The 18,989-nt window shown below is 49.3% G+C and overlaps 1 protein-coding gene across 22 annotated transcripts in view; it reads right to left on the reverse strand.

Annotated features, from left to right (window-relative positions):
- The window catches only part of afdna (afadin, adherens junction formation factor a), an 87,668-nt gene that overhangs the window by 1,531 nt on the left and 67,148 nt on the right, over positions 1 to 18,989 (reverse strand). For 10 of the 22 annotated variants that reach the window (XM_013138574.4, XM_013138573.4, XM_013138590.4 and 7 more), the window contains 11 exons: positions 13,097 to 13,162; positions 12,815 to 12,888; positions 12,042 to 12,160; positions 10,894 to 11,091; positions 10,626 to 10,717; positions 9,790 to 9,972; positions 8,387 to 9,559; positions 7,165 to 7,200; positions 5,213 to 5,353; positions 2,947 to 3,472; positions 65 to 149 (listed from right to left, as the gene is read on the reverse strand). In XM_013138574.4, coding sequence (XP_012994028.2) covers positions 65 to 149; positions 2,947 to 3,472; positions 5,213 to 5,353; positions 7,165 to 7,200; positions 8,387 to 9,559; positions 9,790 to 9,972; positions 10,626 to 10,717; positions 10,894 to 11,091; positions 12,042 to 12,160; positions 12,815 to 12,888; positions 13,097 to 13,162 — 2,693 coding nt within the window. The remainder of the gene's footprint in view (positions 1 to 64; positions 150 to 2,946; positions 3,473 to 5,212; positions 5,354 to 7,164; positions 7,201 to 8,386; positions 9,560 to 9,789; positions 9,973 to 10,625; positions 10,718 to 10,893; positions 11,092 to 12,041; positions 12,161 to 12,814; positions 12,889 to 13,096; positions 13,163 to 18,989) is intronic. The other 12 variants (XM_013138586.4, XM_013138587.4, XM_029114594.2 and 9 more) reach the window with 7 other exon arrangements.

An 18,989-nucleotide genomic window follows, 5' to 3' on the forward strand; every position in this document is an offset into this window, starting at 1 on the left:
TTCCTACATTCCATGTATACGTTTACGATGGCCCAGTTCAATCGGAAGGTGTGTTTGGACTCACCCTTTCGTCCACTTTTCCCGCGGGTCTTTGTAAACCTCTCCTGACCCTACAACCGCTGTTGTGTTTCCAGTGTACGAATTAAATCCTGCGTTTGTTTAATTGGGGAAATAGAGCACATTTATGAATGAGCAACATTATCAAGCTTCGCACAATTCTGGCAGACTGAACCCATATTCTGTTTTAAAAAGCTGCTAGGTACAAGGAAATATATTTTGAACCAAGTATTTCCTGGGACACATTGGCCTGCTTCAGCACAAAGCACTCCACCCCCTAAGTGAATGTACTGACAGTTGTGTAACAACACAACATTGTCAACTATAAATTAACCATGTAGGCTACATCTGACGTATGTCCAAATATCTGTACCCAGCAACTTTCCAGTCACTACAGTAAACAGGGTTTTTCCACAGACCAAAACAAGCTGAGGGAACTGGATTAGCTGAGTACAGCGTTAGTGCATTCCAGGGCACGCCTGAAGCAGCAAGGTCTGCGAAACAAGTGTGGGGTCAAAGGTGGAGGTCATCCACTACAGCAACGGTTCAAATGTCCTCCTGGTAGGTGATAACCAAACTATCTCAAATGGCTAGGAGCTCATCAAAGCCACAAGGGCCTAAATGAGGACAGCTTTGGTGTGAGGCCCTGTAACCTGGAACCTAACACCATTGACCCTGCGATGACCCACACCTCTGACCCACAGTAGGCATTCATCAGCAGGCTCATGTGTCCTTGTGTCTGTATGGACTGGGCCAGGGTTGGCCCGACATATCTTATACTAACCCAGTAATCCCACTACTAGAATCTGACTCTCAATCGCCTGGTGGCGCTCCAACACGTTGTGTCTGTTCATATGGAAGCACAACCAGAATCCAAATGCATGTTGATTTTGTTTCAAATGAAATGGACTGGGAGTAATAACAGGGCACACACAAACACATTGACATGAACCAGGGCAGGACTCCACGGGCAGGGTCAAGCTTTTGAGTGTACAGAATAAAGTCCCTACACAAAGGGCCTCTTTCACGGTGGGTCGATTTCTTTATTTTCAGAAGCCAAATGTAAGCTTATACAGAAGAGTGCTTCTGATGTCGCTGTAGAACTGCACAAATCACCCACAGGTCATTCTATATTCATGAGCCATGGTGAATGTTGCCCTTCCATTCAAAGAGAGAATGCGCAAATACCATTAGCTCCAAAAAACTACCATTAGTCAGATTTTGTTATTATTGCTTCAAGATAAAGAGGAGCATGAGGTGGAATCTGAGCTGTCTCATAACCTGTGGCTAGAAATGGCGATATCTGAGAGCTGAGCTGCCCTTCTACTTGATGATGCCCGTGGACTCATCTGCCTTGATGTATTGTGGTTAACGGGGGAAGCCGGTAGTTCGGGTTGAGGCCAGTCCTCTGAACCTCAGCATGGCCCACAAAGCACAGACAGACAGAGAGCAGGAGGACAGACAAGAGACAGACAGCCGGACAGGGCAGAGACCGAAACAGTCATTGCAGACAGACAGGAGTGAACAAACACATGAGCTTTGAAAGGAGAGCAGAGCAAAGCAACGGAGGCCATAAAAAGCAATAGAAATGGCGACTGCAGCGAGCTGGGACCCAGCGCAGCGGGGCCTTTGACGGAGGGAGGCCGGGGGTTGCAGATTTTGTTGATTTGGGATTATAGCGAGGTTAGTGATTGGTCCCTCATTTTGAGTGATGAATGCAACACGTGAACAAAAGGCCCAGACATCATCAACATCCATACTGTGTGGAGTTGGGCTGTGAGCAGGTCTACATGCGGGGGGGGGGGTGGGGGGGGGCACATTCACTGAGCCTCTGGACTCAGTTACCCAGTGTTGCATTATTGGCATCTTTTGTCTGTGGCTGTTTACATTTTTGTATTTAGTGAACTAAACTTTTGAATGCTCTTCTCTCCAAGATATATTATTAATGTTTGTTGGACAGAAATGTATAGACTACCCACAAAATATAAAACAAAATTCATCTTTAAACAACATATGAAAAGCTTTTTTTTATTGCTTCCAGATATATTAAAAAAAAGGTTCAAACCTTCACCAGTAGGGGTCACTAAGGGCTGGAAAACACTAGAACGATTGAGGACCATGTAACTAGAATAAAGTGAAGTAGCAGCACTCACAAATCTTGTAAGTGATTGGTTTGGAACCTTGACAGAGCTTTAAACAGCCACCAACAAAGACAATGCCTCACTCAACAGATCTTTTCCCCTTTGCCAAGTATGCCGGTGACTGAGTCTGAGGAGATCTGCTCCTCTCAGGTCCCAGCACAGTGATAACATGTCAGTGTTCCCTAGAGCCAACACCACCACCAAGCAGCCACGGGGGGAGCAAAACCAAACACACATGGGCGGGCGAGGAGCGGCAACACCAACAGTACTATGATTGGTTATCTGGAGCGCGATCACTGCGAATCACCGGTTGGTTGGTGGGTTAATCGTTCGCTTTAACTCGCTAGGAGGATGATTGGAGGAAGAGGAATGTGTAAGGACAGAGACATTCTTCTGACTGGAATAAAAAACAATCGGATTTGCTTTTGGAATCCCCCCCCCCCAAAAAAAAAAAAAATTAAGAGGACATTACAAACTATATAAAAAAATAAAATACAAAAAAAACAAACGAATGATGGCGGGAGAAAAAAAACTCGAGTGATTGGCAACTACAATACAGATCTGCTGGATTTGTCGACAAGAGAGAGAGGGGAAATGAGAAGGGAAATGAAGACCAGAATTCCTCTACTGAAAAACGGGGAAAAACAAACTACACAAAAATAGAAAACACAAAAAAATTTTAAAAACACGAAGGAATGAATGAGATATGGAGGCGTACGGGACGGAGGCGTGTCCTCTCTGTGTCTACCTTTAGAGGAGCCTGTCGGGATGAAGCTGAGGCTGGGTTTGATGGGAGGGGGAGGGGGCTGCCCTGCAGTACTGTTGGCATTGACAGCCGGCGGCTGGAATGAGCTGGACAGAAAGATCCCGTCGGACGTGGGGCGGGGCTTGCGCGCAGGCGCGGGCGGCTGCGGCTTGTGCGCGGGCGGGAGGTCGCCATAGGACTTCCTGGTGGCAGAGAGCTTAACCTGACCTGCTAGGCCTGCGGCGTCATCCTCCTCCTCGTCATTGTACGACACAAACTTGGCAGTGTACAAGGTGTCGGGGGAGACGACCTGGGTTTTGAGGTAGGAGGCGTTTCTCTGAGGCGGGGGTGGAGGTGCGTTAGTGGAGGGGGATGCGGGGGGAGGGGAGGTCTGAGGCTGGTAGTCCCTGGGGAGGGGGGGTCTGTACAGACCAGGCTCATCGGGCGTCAGCAGCCTGCGCCCGGCCTCCTCGTGCTGCCGGCGCCGCCCTTCTTCCAGGCGTGTGTAGTACTCCTCTTCCTGTCTCCTCTGAGGGAATAGGGAATGGGAAGAGCCCGTTAGTGTGGCCCGTTCTCACCTGACGGGCGTGGCTGGGTCTGAATCTGCTAGAGGGAGGCCACCGGAGAGGCTCTCCTTTTCCTCATCTGTTGTGTGTGTGTGTGTGTGTGTGTGTGTGAGGGGAATGGTTTGGGGTACTTTACTATTTGATGTGCAGTGTTTTTTCCCCCTCATGCTGTGCTAAGAACCACCTGGTTAGGAGGGATATGGAGACTCCAGACAGTTAGGAGCGGTCAGCGTTAGACTACAGTCCAGTGATCGGACGGGGACGACTCCAATGTAACGACTTCTAGAGGGCTGCTTTTGTTTTAGCCCTGGGAGGGGACCTGCTAGTACGAGACATTGATTTGCTCTGGTTTCTGTACATAGATCCCCTGGGTTAGTGTGTGCGTAGGCGGTGGTTGGGTATATGTCATTGATGAGATGACGGCAGGTAAACAGAGATGACGCATCGTACTCTGGTATGGCCATAACTAACCACAGCAAGGGTGGGGCATGTAAACAGCACTGCAAAGCAATGCCTGGTGGAATGATAATGGCTTCCCAACAAATGGAACATTCTATAAACCACCCGACAGACAAGTGATTTCCATGCTTTTCAGGGGCAGGAGAAGGGTTACATACATAAGGTGACAGAACAAAGGGGGGGCCGTCACGGGGACATGCAGTTGGACATGTTTGCCGTTGTAACAGGGATTTGAATTACCAGAGGTCTGAGGATGACTCACGGGAAAACAACAACTGAATCAATGGTCACACGGTGAAAACAGAAAATGGCACTGGGGTGTCTTGACAACGTCACATAACGCCAGAGGAATGGGTGATGCTGTTCTCAGACCGCTGGTAATTCAACGCAAAACAGACATAATAACAGTAATTGGGACTGAGGACACGAAACGCTCAGTGCTCCAACAACACGCCTGGCCTCTGACAGACCAAACAAAACCAAGAATCATTAAGATCAGTCAGCATCCTGTCTGCAGACTCTCTGGTTGTGGGCTTTGCCGCCTTCTGGCCCAATAACACATCCCCTGAACACAGATCACTGGCCATTACTTCAATCAGACATCACTATTCTGTTGGATTCGTTTTTACTCCTAGAACACATTCAGTCTCCTCCACAGCTTTCTGATTGGTTCCTTGTAGGTGGGCGTGTTTGTAGCGCTTCACAGAGGATCACTTACAGCTCCGTGGGTGACCGACCAAACAGGAACAGAACAGTAGAGACCTTGAAATACGAGTAATGTTAGCAAATTATAAGAAATTACCACCTCAGTCAAGGGAAGCGGCCCTGCAGATATGTCTTTGTTTAGGCACTTCTGTTTCATGAGGTAAACTACAATTAGCTGGGCTGATCCCCACAGCCTAATACTATAATTGCAGAGAAGCTAAGTCGCTCTCTGAGTTTTCACTATGATGTCTTCTGCTTCAGACCTGAGTGGTGCTTTCTGTTTTAAAATGCTCTGCTGGCAGTGACATCAATCTTTTCACCAAAGGAGCTTCGATAAAAGGACAGTAAATACTGAAAACCAGCTGTGTGGAACAAAAGCATCTGGATTTCATTGAGGTTTATCACATTCATCATATATATTTGTTTTTATTAAGTCTTGATCAAGTCTGTCTGAACAGAAATGATGTATTAAAATGAAGCAGCAGTGTGCTGTGGAAGGTGTGTATGTGAGGTTGAGTGGTTCCCGTCAGGGGGTGTACCTTCTCATCAACCTCTCGCCTGGCCCGCTCCTCCTCTCTCCAGCGTCTCTCCTCCTCCTCCTCCTTCTTGGCCCGCTCCTCTGCTTCACGCTTGCGGATCTCCTCCAACTGCTGCTTTCGCCGCCGCTCCTCGTCCTGCAACTACACACACACACACACAGACGAGAGACACACACACACGTCAGGAACTATACAGTCCTAAAACTTGTGCTTGGATATGTATGGGTTGTGCAGTGGACCACATTGTGTTGAATCAACATACTAGATTCAAGTGTGTTGAACATGTGTGGTTTGAGGCCCTGCCTTAGCTTAAAACACGGAACTTCAAATTAGCGACAAACTATACGGACTTAGCTACGATTGTGAAAATGTGTCTGCGGCCTCACTATGCACTAGAGCCAGTCAGGTTAGTTTAGACCATCTTGTCCTGGGCTCATATTACTTCAGTCAATGGCGTTTTATCACTCAGTCACAGCTCCAGTGCAAAGCCCTTCAGGACACGCTATCAGGGCTGCATCTACACACATTTACACAGGGACTAATTCAGCAGATTGTCCCCCTGTGAGGGGCCTCCGTCTGGTATCAGCTTTCCAGACACGGGCCTGGTTTGTAGAGAAGGTCTAAGCCTAGTGTGTGTTGTTCAGTGCTCTATGCTTGGTATATGTGGAGTGGGTTTTCTGGGTCTCCGTCTCCGTGCTGCCAGAGGACGGAGGATCTGTGGTGAGGGGAGCGGAGTGCACTGCAGACAGACACATGGTGACAGCTGGACATGCAGAACCAACCACATCGACGTGCAGCAACGGAAAGAAAACAGCATGAATGGGCCGAGCGGAGTGCGAGAGTCCAGATCGAGCCGCCCTGGGCATCGCTGACGTCATGATGGCGGAACAGGACAGACTGAGACATGACTACAGGGGGGGGGCCAGTAGAAGCATTCGCTACACTGTGCAGCGTGGCCAATGAGAGGAGTTGAGGAGGACAGAGATGCTGCTCAGACAGAGGACTGGTGTCGTTCACACAGGGCCCGGGATGGGAGGAATGAAGTGGGCCGACGTCATGGATCCCACGTGCAGGTGACCACTGCTGGGACAGGTCCCCAACCATGGACCCCTCCCCCCCACCGCAACAACAGCTAGATAGTACTGAGCTACTCTAAGACATAGATTGAGACGTTCTGTTCTGCTTCAGTTATTTTTCTTTGTGGGAATCGTTTTTGAACTGGGTTTATGATTCATGTTATGAGGCAACACTACGTGGTATTATCTTTAAAAGCACCCTGGCGAAAACACGTGTGTCTCTCAGAGACGTCTTGGCTGAGCCAGTGTGCCAAGTGCCACTGTGTGTGGTCATAGTCCACAACAAAGATCTGGCAGGGATTGTTAGCCTTTATTTTGTGGTGTGGCATATTCTGAACCGATCCTGGTGTCTGTCCAAAAGGAAAATGGCAATTATGCCATCCTGGCTGTAAACAAACAACATGTCAAAGTTAGGTTATTGGATGTGACATTTGAGAAATGTACAATTTAATGCCATTTGGTTGAGGATCGTTTTTAGTACTTGGTTTAGGTCATAGCGCTGTTGAACGTTGACTAACAGCCTTGCAAGCTAATCTCAGAATGTGGCGCCATCGTGCAATCTTGCCAGTTTAATGTCAAGACTTTAATAAACTCAAAAGACTGAACCCAACTTACAGTCTGGGAAGGCCTTTAGATGGATCACCCTTCCCCAGCTGCAGTTATCTACAGGAGACAGACAGGGCTCCACAGCCAATAAGCATTGGAGGATGACTTCAAGCTAATAGTGGCACTTCATTCCGTAAACCCGCCCACATCGCCCCACGAGCACAGCGGCCACCCCTTAGGCCAGATGAGAGGGAGGGGATAGAATGAGCGAGAGGAAACACAGGTGGAACCGAAGAGAGGAGGGGAGGATTGCGAAAAGGGAGAACGTACCAAGTCTAGAACAGAGATTGCAGGGACAGCAGTCTGCTGCAGGAGAAGAGAAGAAACCAGATAGAGAGAAAACAGAGGTAGAAAGAGAAAACAGAGGTAGAGAGTAAAAGAAAAAGGAGGGCATAGAAGATAAATGTGAAACATTGCTAGCCAGAGGTTTTGGACGCAGCAGTGATGTGGTGCTGGTAACATTCCACCCCAGGGTGGAACTGACTCTTGCCAGCGGCTCGGCTCACTGCCCCCCTCCCCCGAGACAGACGACACTCCTTCACGCTCTGCTCAGTCTTACTAAGAAGCCCCGTGAAGCACCCCATTTACAGGAGGCGTTTCCACATTGTTCCACCACTACGCACCCTGGCCAAAACTAAGACAGTCTTCCTCCCTCAGACAGACAGAAAAGCAGGTGCTGTGACAAGCAGGGGCTGTGAGCCTTGATCTGGCTGGCAGGGACTCTGAAGAATGCTGCTCACTACTTCCTGGATACATTGAATGGACAGCCTGGGTACAAGGTCACAGCAGATCGGAGCCAGTACTGCTATAACACTGTTGACTAGAAGGGACGACTGGTTGATATCCACCTGATGGGTTGGCTAAGGGGACTTGCGACATTAGCTCATGTTAGATGGCATTTTGTTCCATTTCTCGCATTAAGAATGGAACAATACTTGAGCCATTTTGTTAGACCAGGAAAATGAGATGAATCATTTTGAAAATGGCCATGTTGAAACAGAAAACAATTTGAACTTTGCTGTGTTTCCATGTAGGTTGGCAGCTCCCCTCCCTTTCAGCTCAGCATGGCAAAGCAATGAAGTAAAGCATGTTGCAGGTGCACATTGCAAAACATTCATTGTAGCTTAATGGGGGTTTCTCAGGGGGGAATTCCACTTCCTGTTCTCGACCCATTAAGCCCAGCTCCATTTCCTCTTTTCCCACTGCACTGTTTCCCATGACCCGCCCTTCCTTTGTATGAGAAACGTCATGCCCTGTAAGTCAGAGGGTTCGACATGCTCCTGGAGCACATCGCTTACAATGGGTCATAAATAACGGGACAATGTGCGTCTTGTGACGTCTCAGCACTACGAACGTCTCGCCCCCTGCTAGTCTCCATCAACACAGCTTACCTCTCTGCGGTCCTGTGCAGTCGGCACCTCTGTAACGTACCTTCTGCATGTTCTCCACTGTGCTCTACGCTACACCCCAGCTCACACCAGGGACGGCTCACCCGTGCTCTCTTCTCTGCCTCCAGCCGCTGCATGATCAGCATGGTGTCCACGTCCTCGTCGTCGTCCTCCTCGTCCTCCTCGTCGCTCTGCTTGGACTCCTGCAGCCTCTTCTGGAACTGCCACTCCAGCATCAGCTTGCGGAGGCGGTCGCTCTCCTCGGCCGTGCGCTCCGGCTTGGCCTGTAGGTCCTGGATCTCCTTGTCCAGCAGGTCCACGATGTGCAGCTGCTGCTGTTTCTCCAGCTTCTCCCGGGCGTCCCTCTTCCAGGGGTCCGGCGACAGGCTGTCGCTAGACGACAGCTCCTCCTTGCTTATGGTGATGTACTGCAGGTCGCGGCGCTCGATGGTGCGGGGCTGCTGCTGGGGGAGCAGCTCCCTGATCACCGTGTCCACGGCGTTGCCTTGGGGGGGGAGCGTGGCAGCTCGGGGCAGGGTGGACAGTTTCTCCGGCCTGGTGGCCAGGTGAGGCGGGGCCTGCTGGTGGAGGTAGGGCTGGGGCACCTGCGGCGTGGGCATGGAGGCCTGGGGGGAGACGGGCATCTGCTGGTGTGGGGCGGGAGGGGGCAGCGTGCCCCCGTGTTGGTGGTTGTTGTTGTTGTGGGTCGCAGGCCCAGATGGGTTACGGATCTGCCCGAGCTTCCTTTCCTGCTCCCTCCTCTTCCTCTCCCGCTCCTCCTCTAACCGGGCCTTCTCCTTCTCATACCAGCGCTGCTGCTCCTCGCGCTTCTTGCGGTCGGCGGCGGCTGCTTGCTGCTGGGTAGCTGAGGGAGGAGGGGGTAAGGGCAGGTCCGGCTGGGGATCGTATTCCTGGTAGTGTACGGGGGGAGGGGGCGGTGGAGGGGGAGGGAGGTCCGTGCGTGTGGGCTGGGCTATGAGACCCGGGTGGGGGGCGACAGGGCCGGGCCCAGGGCCGGGGGTCTTCCAGCGTCCCGGGCCACTCTTGTGGTTGCCCTGGGTCTTGCTGGAGCAGGAGGAGTAGTTGAGGTGCTCCTGGCTGGAGGTGGAGGACTCCACGGAGGAGGAGACCTGGTGGTGGTTGCCCCAGTGCTCCCCGCCGCCTCGCTGGCAGTCAACCTCCCTCTGCTGCAGGTGGACCAGGTCCTCGGGACGGAGGCCGGCTGGAGGGTAGCCCCCCGGGAGGTCACAGAGCTCCTCCTGGGAGTGAGTCACCCGCTGACGAGGACAGACACAGCAGTCAAATACACACACACGCATGCACACACACACACGCATACATACACGCACACATACACGCACACACACATAGTGGAAGGACATAGCACAGTGCTTTGTGACTACTATTGTGAATGAACAACATGCTTTTCATGGTATACATTCTGAGGGAGGCTATCAGACCCTGCTACCACATGAGTGTGGGGGGGGGGGGGTCACCAGGAGCCCACCTGCATGGCCATGTTGTGTTGGTCCTCCATGGGGCCATGGGGACCCCTGTCATCAGCGTATAACTGCCCCTGTGCTGGACCCATCCGGTCCGTGGACTTGGAGGCCGGGATGGTGAAGTATTCCCGGGGGTAGGTCTGGGTAGGGATGGGGTAGGCCTCTGGGCGGGGCGGGGAGGCCTCCTCCTGAAATGAACATGGCTACCATCAGACCACGCGTTTTTGCGCTCGGCTGACTAAAGAGATTGTGATTGTGTCTTTTGTAGTCGTATGGTGAAGGAATGGTGTTATTTGAAACCATACATTAGGCTGGCTGAAAGACGCATTAAAAACAAAGACAACTGCCTTTGTGGTTGTGTCCAGATTTGGGGGATCTGTTTAAAGCGGTATCAGATTACGGTGGTCCTGCGCTGAGAGAGAACGTTGTTTACTGACAGGATACATGTGTGTTGGGAGGCAGCACCACTGCTGGGTTGATAATCAGTGACAGTAGAGCTGATTAGGATTTATTGCAAGGAGAATGGAAAAACCGATACACAGCAACTTTGAATTACACCGCCCTCAGTTTTTTATTTTAATCAAGAACAATCAAATCATAGTAGGAATCAAAGCATTAATCATAGCAGTAATCATTGTGGTATTCAAAGTAGTGTTGGTTATTGTTTTGATTCTAAGGTACTGGGAAGAACGGATTAAAAACAGGAAGTGGTGTAACACTCCTATTAAGGAGTTCAGTCCCCCTCTGTTGGACTCATTTCTCACACAGAGTAAACATTCTCATCAAGGACACGCGCTACTGAGACATTCCCCTGGCTAGTGTTGTTGCTCTGACTACTTACATCAGCACACAGGTTGCCCGTGGAGACGGAGGTGATCTTGGTCCCAGGTCCTCCCGGGTAGACTGCTTTTGGTCCCGGGCTCTGGCTCTGGTCTGCATGGGAGACAACTGGTTACATCCTCTGCGGTGATGCCCGTTCTCCACATCCAGCCTTGGGCTTGAGGCTTTGGCCCAAGCACTCAACCGGCTGGTGCAGCTGATAAACACACGCCCCCCTCCTGATATGTCATCACATTGAAACCTGCCCGAATTGGCTTCCATCTACTCACTGGCCACGTTGGGGCTGGAACGATGGTCGGCCCGGTTTTTCAGTAGCCGGTCCTCCCCGCTCATCTTTGGTTCTGGGTAGGCCTGCCAATCGCCCTGGGGGCTCTCTGGAGAGCCGTTCTGGACAGAGTTGTTATACAGTTCAAAGCCTTCGCTCTTTGGTCTCAGTTTACCGTTTTTGTCGCGTCCACCCTGTGAAGCTGAGAGTTAGGGTGAAAGCCAAAGACGGGTAGGATTAGGATTAATGAGCCAATCAGAGCACGGACAGAGGGGATCCTGAAAGCTCTACAGTCATGTTCTAAACCACCAATATCTCTCTCAAATACCGCAAAAAGACTAAAGGTTGTAAAACAACATGGCAGACTTAGGCTTCTGACCTGTCAATGGAATCTGGAGCACTAATGTCCCAACTGCCCAGGTTTATGGTGTGTGACTGAGGGACTGAGAAGGTAACAGAGCCCGACCACATTATATACTTAGTCATGCTAGTGTGTGAACCAAAGCATTTTTGTCATTTAGCACACACTGTTAATGGGTACAACAGAAGGGACACCGTGTTCATCCAAACAGCCCTATATGGTCAACAGTAGTCTTGTATATAGGGAATAGGTTGACGTTTCAGAATATATAGGGGATACAGTAGGATGATATTTTCAGAACATACAGGGAATAGGATGATATTTTCAGAACATACAGGGAATAGGATGATATTTTCAGAACATACAGGGAATAGGTTGCTATTCCAGAACATACAGGGAATAGGTTGCTATTCCAGAACATACAGGGAATAGGATGATATTCCAGAACATACAGGGACTAGGTTGCTATTCCAGAACATACAGGGACTAGGTTGCTATTCCAGAACATACAGGGACTAGGTTGCTATTCCAGAACATACAGGGACTAGGTTGCTATTCCAGAACATACAGGGACTAGGTTGCTATTCCAGAACATACAGGGACTAGGTTGCTATTCCAGAACATACAGGGACTAGGTTGCTATTCCAGAACATACAGGGAGTAGGTTGCTATTTCAGAACATACAGGGAGTAGGTTGCTATTTCAGAACATACAGGGAGTAGGTTGCTATTCCAGAACATACAGGGAATAGGTTGATATTCCAGAACATACACAGCAGTACAGACTCCTACCTCTGGGCATCATAGGTGAAGGCTGGTTAAGGAGTGTGGCCAGGCCGTGGTAGATGGCTCCCTGCTTGGCCACCTCCAGTGTCACCACCGAGCCTGTCCTGGTCATCAGCTCTGCAGCCCTGACAGGACACAGGACAACACACACGTTTACGGGACATTATCACAATACACTGGACTGGAGAGGCTGTCGAATGCAAGAAGAAAATGAGTAATTATTGTTTTCTTTACAAAGTAATTATGTTTAATGACACTTTCTTTGGCAGGCGCTTGGCTAGTGTTAGTCTGTTTGCTTCAGAACACCCTGAACCAGATGGAATAAATGTTAAACACATTTTGAAACAATACTTTCTACAGCTGCTTTTCTTTGTGAGCATGCATGCATCATGGCAGTACCAAGTACAGGTGTATAATGAGACCAACTATCAGGAATGGCGTTAAACATTCCAAAAATGCAATAGCATTCCAGAAGTTGTTTTCTAAACAGTTTTAGACTGTCTGTTTGAAGCTCAAAGCCTCAATGTAAATCCACAGAGACATGCTGTATACATTCACATCCACATATCCACCCACACTTAGCATCAAATCAAACCAAATAAATCAAACTATCAGAACAGATTCTGTTGTGATTTTAAGCACAATTATTAACATATAATGAGCCTTTAACAATGCGGCTTCAGAACATGGGTCAGAATAGTGTGTTTTACCGGGGAGAGGTGGGTCAGAATAGTGTGTTTTACCGGGGAGAGGTGGGTCAGAATTGTTAGACGCATTACCTCTCCTGGGAGAGGCCAACAAGACTACGACCATCAACACTCAGCAGCTGGTCCCCTGCAGCAAGACGACCGTCCTACACACACACACACACACACACACACACACACACACACACACACACACACACACACACACACACACACACACACACACACACACACACACAGAGAGAGAGAGAGAGAGAGAGAGAGAGAGGGGGGGGGGGTTTATAATTGATACTCATCATTGTACTGAGTCACTCTAGACGATGTCATCCCGTAAAAATACTAAACTTTACTCACCATGTCGGCCGCGCCTCCCTTGACTACAGACTTGATGTAGATCCCAAGCTTGTCCTGCCCAGCACCCTGGAAGAAAGCCACAAAGACACATTCACTATAAAGGCCTGGCGGACAGACAGGTAGATCTGGCTGCATCGCGTGGCCCCGGCATTCGGTTCCGACTCCCGTGGAGCGGGAACTAAGCAGCGGGCACAGTGGACAGAACCAGTGAGTGGGTGGAACCTTTTTAACAGAAACACACACTTCATCGACAAACCCCACAGCTCCTGCATCACTGTCTTGGAGACATCAGTCTGCGGTCAACCGGCAACTAAAGGGAACCGTTCATCTGGAGTCAACAGATCAGCAGGACAATGTACATCCATAGACAGGAGCTCATGAGAACAAGGTCAAAGGACATGATCTATGCGGTCTGCGGTATAAAACAGTTCAGGTTCCCTTTACGCTTCAGAACATTCAAAACACGCACAACCCTGTGCCCGGACTCCAACAAAACCTTGAATCTCAATGTCAGTTAAGGGTGCTTAAATCATTTCAGATTCAAGCATCCAATTCAAAGAAAATCCCAGTGTATTGAGAGATAATCCCTGAGAGTTTTAGAAGAGTGGACTAAAAATGGCCTTTTGATGAAACTATTTTCCCATGGCTTAGCTCTCCAAAGGTAGCAGTGGATACCACCCAATATGGTCTGAAAAGCGCCAGCTGTAATATTTGGGGAAGATCAGGTAGAGATCACATTGAGCTGCCTGGAACAGTATTGTCTTGTTCCATTTAATATCATTTCATGTGAACATAAGAAGGCCCTTTTCCTATGAAGCAATGGTAAGACCATTCCGAAAAGTTTTCACCTGTATAAACACAACAGTCCAGAAAAAGTCGACTTTACTTCTTATGTCTTACTCGAGAAGTCAACTAAACAATGTTTGGACATCACGCCTGCATGTAGAAACTCATGCAACAGGATCAGGAGAGCCTGAGAGAGAGGACATGGCCATCAGCCACTTTGGAAAACACATTGTTCAGTAGATTTACTGTACTGGTTCCCTTGAAGTTCAAAAGAAGCTCACTGAACAATTTCTTCACCGGTACTTTGTAATACATGGGTGCGTGCACAAACCAACCACTCTCCTGATGAAGGCGAAACTCGAGCCAAACCAGGGCATCTTGTAACAACAGACCCCATAATGGATTGGACAGAGAGGAAGATCGCAGCCGTCCTCCTCACCATCAGACCCCATGGTGCTGTAAGGTGCCAGGGATGGCAGTCAGCTTGGTGTTCCTCCTCCTGTGCACCACCTCAACACCTCCCCACTGCACCACATTTATCCCCTCCGACTGAAGTGTGTAAGAGCCTGTATTTACAGTGTCAACATTCCAAGATGAGCACTAACACCTCTTGACGACAGGCCAGGAGACTTTGGAAGCAAAATGAAGGGCGCGAACCCCACCCCTCCCCCCTCCCAAAAAAAAAGACTGATCCGCAGGGGATTGTGGGTAGTGATGAAAACCAGCTGGATGTGCTAATAATACATGTTAAACAGGAGCACGGGGATTGGACTGCTTTTCCCAGTAAACGCCACTCGCGTTTACTGGGGCCGCTGGTTGTCTCACGCGAGGGACGCTACGAAAAAATTACGCACTGTTGTTTTAACCCCAAAGTGTGGTGGTCGGCTGGGAACAGACCAAACAGCTCAGGCAGAGGCTTGGACGCCGGCCGGCTGTCTGTCTCAACATCTGTTTATTCCTCAAGCATTTGATGGCCGTTGTGAAGAGCTGCCAAAACAACCACTGAAAAGTAAACCGCAGAAGTCAACCGCCTTATATGAGATGTCTTCCATTTGAGGGGGGTCGGGATCTGAGGAACCCAGCGGATTGTTCCGCCACAGTAATGGAGATGAGGAGAGAAACAGAATCAGCCTGAGAAAGGCTGGCTGTGTGCATCAGACCCTGAGCATCACATCTCCACAGCTCAGGCCTACTAGACCCCTGCCAGGTCTATTCCTGCTGGAGGGGACTAGAGACGGGCTTGCTGTGAGGACCAGGGGACACTGACAGGCGGGGGAGAAGTGCGTGTGCGTGTCAGGATATTGGCCTCTGAGGGATTTAATCACAATACTGTGACCCGGTACTGAGACGTCATTGGACCACCAAGATGGGCTTCATGTTCTCTCAGGCCTCTAATCATAAGTCATAACTAGGTGCTACCTGATCTCTCACTAACATAAGCCCGTAGGCCACTGGGGTATGAGGAATGTTCTAGATGAAGGCCTGTGCATCAAGGACTGATGTGAGGTGTTCGGGAATGAGAGCCGTTAACACAGGCGGTTTTCTTGGCATCCACAACCCTGTGAGGCAGGAGACACAGACGAGCACAGCGGGGAGGTCGTCCTGTACCCCGCCCTGGCCTGTCAAAAACACGCGCGCACCATAGATTGAGGTAGCCCAGCCTGACAAAACCCAATAAATAAGGTCCATACAGTCTGTCAATGTAACTCTGGCTGGTGTAGAATCCTAAGGAGTACTGACACTCGTCTGAGTGAGCAATCAACACCCACACCCAGTACTGTCACTGAAACGCCATTCTCTAAAACACTTTAAAGACCTAACGTCTTTATTTCATGTGTTGAAAGAGAGGGAGTTGACTCAATAATGTCTTGAGTTCACATCAGCCTTAACACACATGTCGCGAACCATAACGCAGTTGTTCATTTTCTAGTTGTCCGACACGTCTCAAGATGCAGTCACTCTACACACCTATGCTGAGGTACCGTATGTGTGTGTGTGTGTGTGTGGTAAGAGCGTGGCACATATAACACCTGTGACTGGAGCCAGACACATGGGGGGGAGCGGTTGGGGAGGTAAGAGCCAGACAGGAGAACATCTGGTCTGTAGTTATTACTGAGTGTTATATGGCTCTAACATGTTGAGTCCAGACTCAGTCTCAGAGCATGTGAATCCAGAGATCAAGGCCCGATAACACCTTTTACATATTTAAAGGAACTATTCAGGAATTTGATGAGTGAACTTGGTATTGCAAAGTGCGTAAGTGTTTCCCATTGATTTGTTATGGTTGTGTTTGGAAACATCTCAAATGTTCTCTGTGGTGGCCAAGTTAGATCAGGATATGGACCTAGCACACACCAGACACATATCACATAAGGGGTTAGTGCAGTGAGGTCACACGCACTAACCTCACTGCAACCTAACACAAACACGCACACACCTCACTGCAACCTAACAGTTATGCTTTGCCATTCATGGTTTAATTGGCCTAGAAACTATGATGTACAGCTGGGACAACAAAACTAACTAAACTGTTTCGCTGATTTCATTCATTGCGATAAACAACTAATAGACCACAACTGCAGAAATGTTACGTTTTAAATGCAATGTGTTTTCTTACAATAAAGTGACAGTAGAATCTCCAGTCAGACCAGTGTGTGTGTGCGCATGTGTGTTTGTGTGTCTATGTATGGTGTGTGTGCGCATAACTGCATATATCAGTTGGGCTCCAATAGGACACAAAGCCATACTGTGATCTGTGGTTTCCTGCCACTGGGTTTAGCACCGGAAAGAATAGTTAATCACACCAGTGGAGACCTGAGGGGGTTCAACATAATATACTGTAGACACACAGCTCTGAGCTGGTCAATGTGTGAACAGCTCTTTTAATACAAGCATTCATTCCTTTAGGCTACACTACACAATGTGTAGTGGAGACAGGGGCCAAGAACGAGTAGCCCAATGTCATTTCCTACGAATGTTTTGTCTAATATTTGTTGTCATCTCGCTTTCTACACATCCAAAGCTCTGCCGGGAAGTTAGGCAAAGAGAACATTTCCTTGAATCAGAGGTTTATTTGGATGCCCATTAGAAGACACCAATGGCGACAGACAGTTTTCCCAGCATTGGTTGCGTATCGAGTGCGTAAGAAAGGGATGATCAACACAGGCTCCTTAGTAATGATCTGTTGAGTCCGACACCTGCTTGCCTGGGTTAACAGGGCTACTCAGCCCCATCCTCCCCACCAGCCTGTCTGGGGTAGGAGGTGTGGTGTCTGTTAGGGAGGCGGCTGGCCCCTTCACGGGCTTCATACTGAACTTACAGGAGGACACAGCTATTTGGAGCTAACTCAGGGGAGCAGCATCCACCTCTTGCTAGTTCATTCTATTCTATTCAAGCCTTTGTGTCTTAATAACCTCTCCTTGTGTGTCAGACAGTGTCAATAAGCTACAGGGGTTTTAGTGACACACACACACACACACACACACACACACACACACACACACACACACACACACACACACACACACACACACACACACACACACACACACACACACACACACACACACACACACACACACACACACACACACACACACACACACACACACACACACACACCTAATGTCAAAATAATGGTAGTTGATAGAGCGGGGGGGGGCGAGGGATCTTTCAGGGGCTAACTCAAACCAGATGTGCTACATGTCAGAGTCTGATTAGAACCACGTTCAACACACACCTCGATCCGGGATGTAAACCAATGGACTGAAAGCTCTATGGAAAGAACTAGAATTATGGAGCGTCAGTCTGAACCTCCATTCCTATGGACATGCTAATAGCTCCATATAGATGAGAATGTCAACAGATCAAACTGGTCCAAACTTCTAGCACTTTTCTTTCCATTCCACTAACACTATGAGGCCAGATATCTGTAGATCTGAACCGACACGGTCAGTGCCTTGTCCTAACAGGAATGTACGGTATCAAATGGAACAAGCGACGCGTCACTACTGTGCGCTTCCTCCCCAATCCTAACCAACAGCATGAAACGAGAGTCAAACTGTGTCGAGCTCCAGGACTCAAACTAGCTCCATATAACAACACAGGCACAGCTAGCATGGCACAGCTGTCAGGTGATTACATATTTGGTTTGGGAGGCACCGAGGCTAAGTGTGAAATTACCCACGATGCCATGCGCGTTGAACCGCTTATGAGTGTGAAAGTGAAATCTGAGGCAGGGCGACAGAAACAGTGGTGCTATTTGTCACAGAGAAAGAATTCCACTTGATTGACTTGAGCTGGAAAACCACAACAGTTCTGCCACGTCCTTCCTAGTAACCAGCCACTGTTGTTAGGCTTCTCCTGTACTGTACTATCCACCCAGGAAATGGACTGTATGCAGGTCCTGTGGCTCAGTGCCCCAGGGAAGGACTGGTGGGCTGGACCAGTGTTCCCAGACTCGAAGTGCGCACGCATGCACAAGATCAGAGTCCCATCCCACAAAGAACTAGCCTTAGCAGGAAGCCCACAGCCCAGTGAGTCCAGAACACATCCTCCCATTGTTACGGCTCTCAACATGAGGGACACACTTTGCATTTACCCCGTTAGCCACAGCACATCTGCTTCTAGCACCACGGTCTGAGCACTATCGTCCCCCCATCTACAAACCGACGGACAAGCAAATCAGCTAGAAGTTCCATTCGGGTTGAAAAGCGCACAATGTTATTGGTTCGGTCTACCTCCAGATGAACACATAGTTGGTCTTGGGTTGTGGTCAGTGTGGGGAAATCGTGGACAATACGCAGCTGGACTCCCTGGTGGTTTAGAGTGGGGAAAGAGGGCTCAGGATATCCCCTGCTCTTCCTCTGAACGACAACACACCCAACCCCACCAAGTACTTCTGCAGCCCAACAGTCTGAAGACAACACAGGAGCACCAGCCAAAACCATGTCTGGTCAGAGAGCAATCAACTACTAGGGGCAAAAGTTTAAGTAAATCAAGCCTCTGGTACCATGCCAGAGAGGAGGTTCTGGACTTTGTGTCTGTGTGTCCCTACACTCATTGCATTAGACTGGCAAGTTGAAACATTAACTACCTGACCATGAGA

This window comes from Esox lucius, chromosome 18 (assembly GCF_011004845.1).
Source record: "Esox lucius isolate fEsoLuc1 chromosome 18, fEsoLuc1.pri, whole genome shotgun sequence".
In the NCBI taxonomy this organism is placed as follows: domain Eukaryota; kingdom Metazoa; phylum Chordata; class Actinopteri; order Esociformes; family Esocidae; genus Esox; species Esox lucius.